This window comes from Ostrea edulis, chromosome 8, assembly GCF_947568905.1.
Source record: "Ostrea edulis chromosome 8, xbOstEdul1.1, whole genome shotgun sequence".
Taxonomy (NCBI): Eukaryota; Metazoa; Mollusca; class Bivalvia; order Ostreida; family Ostreidae; genus Ostrea; species Ostrea edulis.
Window position 1 is genome coordinate 57,582,529 of NC_079171.1, and position 6,932 is coordinate 57,589,460.

At 35.2% G+C, this 6,932-nt stretch overlaps 1 protein-coding gene across 3 annotated transcripts in view; it reads left to right on the forward strand.

Moving 5' to 3' along the window:
* Positions 1-605: 605 nt before the first annotated feature.
* LOC125661224 (uncharacterized) overlaps positions 606-6,932 on the forward strand; it is a 48,269-nt gene continuing 41,942 nt past the window's right edge. For all 3 annotated transcript variants that reach the window (XR_008797724.1, XM_056146586.1, XM_056146587.1), the window contains exons 1-2: positions 606-855; positions 4,958-5,034. Coding sequence is in view for 2 of the 3 variants with exons in the window: in XM_056146586.1 (XP_056002561.1) it covers positions 4,998-5,034 (37 nt within the window). In the remaining variant the exon portion in view is untranslated. The remainder of the gene's footprint in view (positions 856-4,957; positions 5,035-6,932) is intronic.

The following is a 6,932-nucleotide window of genomic DNA, read 5'->3' on the forward strand; positions in this document are numbered from 1 at the left end:
GTTTACGATTTTGAAGCCCTCCTCCGCCTGTACTAAAGTATCAGGATCGGAGACCTATGGCTGCATTGTCAATGAGGGTGAATTAGTGAAAGAAATCATGAAATAATTGAAAGAAATTGCACCCACTCTTCCCGTTGTATTAAAGAGTAGTAAACCCACCTGCCCTCGGACATGAGGTCCAAAGATCCGGTAAAGGGTGGTGGTTACTTTTGGCCAAGGTTTCCTCTGTCATAAATCATGAATAAACTCAAGTAGGTTGTCCAGATTTTATCAATAACAATATATATATATATATATATATATATATATATATATATATATATATATATATATGTTTTATAAATTTTAATTTGATATAAATCAGCTAAAAATTGGATGCAAACGAAATCATTTTCTAAAATAATAATAATAATAAAATAAAAAAAAAAAAATATATATATATATATATATATATATATATATATATATATATATATATATCACCCTCCCTCCGCGCGTCAATAAATAAATAAAATGAAATTAAAAAAATAAAATAAAAACAAGTTAAATAAAAAAGAAAAGAAAAGAAAGGAATATAACACCCCCCCCCCCCCCCAAATAAAAATTAAAAATAAAAATAATAATAATAATAATACATTCGAACCTAGTGATTTAGCCTTGGGTAGCGATAGTCAATGAACGGATCACAGGATCTAATTTTAATTAATTAGATTAGATTGGATTTGTTCATGTCTAAATATTCATCGGCATAGATTCAGTAGTCAACGCGCTCCTGAGATCCACCTCTCGACACGTAATTAACTCTTCAGTGACGAAGGTGCGAAAATACAGTAAGCGGTCTGCGATAGAAAACAAGTAAGTATATTATATTTTTATGATACAGACTTATGACCGATCACCCCGATTAACACATATAGATGTAGTTTCTTTGGAAATAAATATAGGAAGAGGTTCGCTTTTCAAAGAAAATGTTTGGTTGTTTATTCATTTTAGCGGGTACATGTCAAATCGAACCATGGCCATTTCGGCGCCAAGTCTTAATCTTTTAGCGCAGGGTTTGACATTTACTTTTTTGAGCACTAGACCAGTCGGGCTACTTCAAATGATTTTTGCTAGACCTGACCTTAAATCCACTAGCCCCGACCAACTTTCCAGAAACTGATAGTTTCTCCATATTTTAAAAAATGTACTTGATTCAAATGACAAATATTAAGTTTGCATGAACTAAAACGTACTTAATTGTCTCCAAAAAAAGAGCTTTAGTCTCGTTATTCAATTTAATGTTTTCATTTTCAAACACATTTTCTGTTTCTTTAAATTCTATCCAGCACGGAAATTCTCTAATCCATTTGAAATCTCAACCGTTTTTTTTATCTCTATTTCATAAGCCCTGCTTTGTTTCCTCCCAACCTTTTACTTTTTTTCTCTTGGGACATTTTTCCTTGAGGACGAGAAGTCGTATTTGAATATAGAGACATTCCCGCACATATGTCAACACAGAAAAATGGCTGTTTACGACGTAATTTATTAATTTGATTAACACTTTCTTATATGTAAAACTTATACGGTACCAATTTTGATGCACCAGATGCGCATTTCGACAAATAATGTCTCTTCAGTGATGCTCAACCGAAATGTTTGAAATCCAAAATAACAAATAAACTGGGTTGTTTTTTTAAAAATGAAAATAAATTCATCTAAAACATAACTTTACACACATTAACATCGAGTAGATGTCGTAAAACATCACTTCCGACCGCGACTTATTTATTAGAACTAAAAATAGAGATTGTGTCATCACGCGGTTCAAAATTGCTCGCAAACTCTAGTTATTCTTTTTTAGTTAAGAATAAAATATCTTATGGTTTAAAGTAAAGTTTATTGCTTATTTTTTCAACACGACCAGTCGGACTAGTAAATCGACATTTTACCCGACCGGACCTATCATTTAGTAGACTCAGTCGGTCGGACGTGCCTTAGTGTCAAACCCTGTAGCGCCTTAACTTGGGTAACTCCAGACTCGCATTATTATCTGACAAAAGTTTAGAAAATGTATTTATTTCAATTTATTAGAGTTAAAGCTGATAGACTGTCAAATAAAATATATAGGTCATCGCACTTTTTAAAGTTGTACATTTATGTGTGTACAATGTACATGTATGTCGTATGGTCCGAGGTCTTCGATAACAATAACGGAGCGGATCAAAAATCTGATTTTTAATCAGATTGAATTTCGACAAATTTTGTTCACCTTATTAAAATACTGTTACGTCTTAATGAGGCTGTACAACATATGATACGTTATTCCACCTGTCACCAGTTTTAACCAGAATTATTTGGTTTGAACAGGTTGGGAACACTTCACCTATATTATAGCGAGATCTTCTTGCTTAAATGCTATTATGTCTCTGTAGCGAGAAAGTAAACATTACCATAAACAGGTGTTTTGGTGTCTTAATTGAAAATAATGACAAAGTCCGTGCAATGCTGAATAAGTGTGACACACACTCAGCATGACGTGAATTGTCTCGATAAAATATACAACATATTAAGTCAAGAAATTTCACATCAACGTTGCAAGAGGGAAGGATTCTGAAATACAATGCGCATCGTGTTTTGATTAAACATATATTTGTAGAAGTATCAGACATTTAGCACTCTTTCTTCTTTTCACATGAAACACAAAGAGATGTACTCCATGGGTGTTTTTCTTGGTTGTACGGGATATATTACTCTCGCTAGAGAGGACTAATCGCGTTTTTGCGAGAATATCTCGCTATAGAGAAAGTGTTCCCAGCCTATTGAAATAGGTGTTTACAAACAACTGTCACTCGGCCCATTTCTAATTCAAATGAAGTGACAGTCATGTGTCCAGTCGACACTTCCAGGAGTAAGATCATCTGTGTAAAGCTGTGTATTTTGGTACTGCTGTACTGTGCCAGTTCCATGGAGACTAGGTACTCAGTACCCCCAACCTCCAGGATTTGGGTTAGAATAGTCCCTTAGGTCTTCAGTAATCCCCCCCCCCCCAGGATCTGGGTTAGAATAGATCCTCAGTACCTCTTGCTTGATGTTAGAGGCGACTAAATGGGGCGGTCCTTCGGATGAAACCACAAATACCGAGGTCCCGTGTCACAGCAGGTGTGGCACGATAAAGATCCCTCCCAGCTGAAAGGCCGTAAGTATCAGCAAAGGCCTAAATTTTACAGCCCTTCACTGGCAGTGGTGAAGTCTCCATATGAGTGAAATATTCTCAAGCGGGACGTTAAACAATATTCAATCAATCAATCATCAATACAAGAGGCCCATGAAATTCTGTTCAGGAATCGATGAAAATATTTATCTCATTACAAATTATGTACAAATAGGTGCTGAAATTCAATTAAATACTGTTCAGGAATTGATGAGAATATTCATCTCATTACAAATTATGTACAAATAAATGCTGAATAGTTTCAGTAAGGAAGCAAAATGGACACCTACTGTGTCCTGGAAAATTTAGCTTCAGGTCAAAATGTTGGACAGATGCAAAAATTAGATCTAGGCCAGATCAGTGCCTATGTGACAGTGCTCTGTTAAAAGAACACAAATCTTCATTGTTTTCAGAGAAATATATAGAGTGAAACATGCTTATAGGGAAGTGCTGGGGACAAACAATTGTTATTCATTATAAATGTATTATTTTCAGGGTTTGACACTAAGGCACGTCCGACCGACCGAGTCTACTAAATGATAGGTCCGGTCGGGTAAAATGTCGATAAACTAGTCCGACTGGTCGTGTTGAAAAGATGAATAAGAAACTTTACTTTAAACCATAAGATATTTTATTCTTAACCCCCCCCCCCAATACCTGTTAAGAGTTTGCGAGCAATTTTGAACCGATTGATGACATAATCTTTATTTTCAGTTCTACTATATTAGTCACTGTCGGAATTGATGTTTTAGGACATTTATTCAAATACTTTGAATGTTAAAGGGACTGGTTCACGTTGAACAGAAAAAAGGAAAAGATTGGGATGAAACAAAGCAGGGCTTATGAAATACAAAAAAAAAAATAAAACGGTTGAGGTCATTTTATTTTAGCAAATGGACTTAATGAATTTCTGCGCCAGATAGAATTTAAAGAAACAGAAAATGCGTTTAATTGAAAATAAAATCATCAAATTGAATTACGAGACTTTTTTTTTAGAGACTATCAAATACTTTTTATTTCAAACTTCATTTAAATTAGGTATTTATATATGAAGAAATCCTCAGGTTTTTTTTCTGGAAAGTTGGTCAGGGCTAGTGGATGTAAGGTCAGGTCTATTAAATATCATTTGAAGTAGCCCGACTGGTCTAGTGCTCAAAAAAGTAAATGTCAAACCCTGTATTTGTTATATCCAATAAGTTCATATGATTCATTATACATGTAGAAATGATTTGTTATATATTATCCATAAGTTCTGTTTTAAAACTAAGGAGAATGTAAAGCACTTCCCTGGAGGCTGCAAGGCATGAATTCATTGTAAGTGTGTTTACTGTAACCGTGTTTTACTGTAAGCATGAATTCATTGTGTGTTTACTGTAACCGTGTTTTACTGTAAGTATGAATTCATTGTAAGTGTTTGCTGTAGTGGTGTTATACTGTAAGAGTGAATTCATTGTAAGTGTGTTTGCTGTATCTGTGTTATACTGTAAGCATGAATTCATTGTAAGTGTGTTTACTGTAACTGTGTTTTACTGTAAGCATGAATTCATTGTAAGTGTGTACACTGTAACTGTGTTTTACTGTAAGCATGAATTCATTGTAAGTGTGTTTACTGTAACTGTGTTTTACTGTAAGCATGAATTCATTGTAAGTGTGTCTGCTGTAGCGGTGTTTTACTGTAAGCATGAATTCATTGTAAGTGTGTCTGCTGTAGCGGTGTTATACTGTATTTTCCACGTGATGTCAGTACTGTGGTGTAATTTACAGGTATACACTCTACCTAAGGAGACTTGATTAAACTCGCAGGATGAAGACATGGAAAATTGATCAAGATTGGGAGGAGAGTAAGTACATGTGTAGTAAAATTTTGATATGTGCAGTACTGAGAACCGGTCCCCTGTTGATTGATAAGGCCAAAAAAATTTTCTTACTTGGTTCTTGGGGTCAGTTTGTCAAAAATGGATGAGGGAGGGCAATTTTTTTTCGTTTTATCTCATTAAAAACAGACGAGGGATTTTTTTTTTTAAAATTCAAAACTCACAATTAATAAACATCTCCATTATTTTTATCATAGTGCAAGCATCAGAAAAACATCTCACAGTGTGCCATGGCAGATTAATAGCTGTTGTGCCTTTCCATATCTGTCCAGATACATGTATTAATTGTTATTACGATGAAATATTTGGAACTGCTTAAACCCTTTCAGCCTTTTGTTAAATTTGAATTGCCAATGCAAACATTGAGATGACCCAGACTTTTTAAAACATTCCAAAATGGGAGTAACTAAAATATGGTCAGGGTTTTCAGATTTCTTTTATTTTGCATCTGAATAGCTCATCATGGCCGCATGAGAGAAATTTGATCTTATTCATTTCAGGATAGAAATGTTTAATGCGCATTTGCTTAACAGGTGTGGGTATGGGTCTGATGAGAACCAAGTAATTTATTTTCTCAGGCCAAATGTGTACGCACTTCTATGTTTCTTATTGAATGCAGCCCCAGATTTAGTGTGGAGTCAAGCTCAATTAAATCATAACCCCATTAGCCCAGTGAAAGCGAAATGTCGTCGGACCGACGGACATGTCCGGTAATTTGACTCTCGGTCCGGTAAACTTCATTATATTTTCGGTCCGAATGTCCGGTGACTTTCAGCAACGGTTTTGAAAACTACACAGCGCCCCCCCACCCCCCCTTATATCACTGGTACTGATAAACGGTACCATTTCCAATGCCAAAAACCGTTGATTTTTCCCAATTTTGAGACTAAAAATTCCCAATTCACTCGCCAAAAAATAGACCGCTGAAATCGTAATTTTCTTAGTCTGAAACGTTGTACGAGTTAACTAAAATGTTCCCTTCCGGTATTAAATCGAAAGTACAGATCATGGCAGTGTGTTTTGTACGATGAGTCCTAATGTTTCACAACAACAAATATTACCGTAAAGAAGTTTGTAAAGAGATGAATACTTCTTGTTTTGTTGTATTTTTTCTTTTCTTTTAGCTGAAATCATTTGCCTATACATTGGTAGAAAATTCCCAATTTGTTCGATTTTGACGTTATTTTTCCCAATTGAATGGGTACCGGTACCAGTGGGTAGAGATAAAAATCGCTGCTACGTTTCGACTTCCAGTTCCATTTATAAAAAAACCCATACTAAAACGGCAACATGTTCCAATTAAAATGGAACAGTAATGCAGTCCACAGTAAACCTTTAAAATGAAAATCCAATGACCAGGAGGCTCAAAGTCTTTCATGTTTTAATATAAAAATACTACTACTTTTTTCGGTCTGGTAAAATGTGATTCGGTCCGGTAATGTTCCTGTGTTTACCAGACCGAATGTCCTGTAAAACATTTCAACATTTCGCGATCACTGTTAGCCTATGGAGCTAGGGTTGGGTCATAATATAGAGTCAATATTCGTTATGGAAGTAACACGTGCTCCAGTGTATTAGTACTACCAACACAGTCTACGCGAAAGTCTATAATTTTTACAGGTTAAATGGGCTGGTAAAAATGCATATTTTACCAGGCCAAATAAGTTTTTAACAGACCAAGCTTTTTCCAACAAAGTTAGATTTATTTAATATCAACAATTTTATCAAATGAAATTAAAGCAATCACGTAGAGTATAGTGAATGAACCTTCCAACACAGATATCAGTACCCCCCCCCCCCCCCCCCCCCCCAAAAAATCCTGCAACCCATTCATCTCTGACACGAATATACAATATCCGCTAACG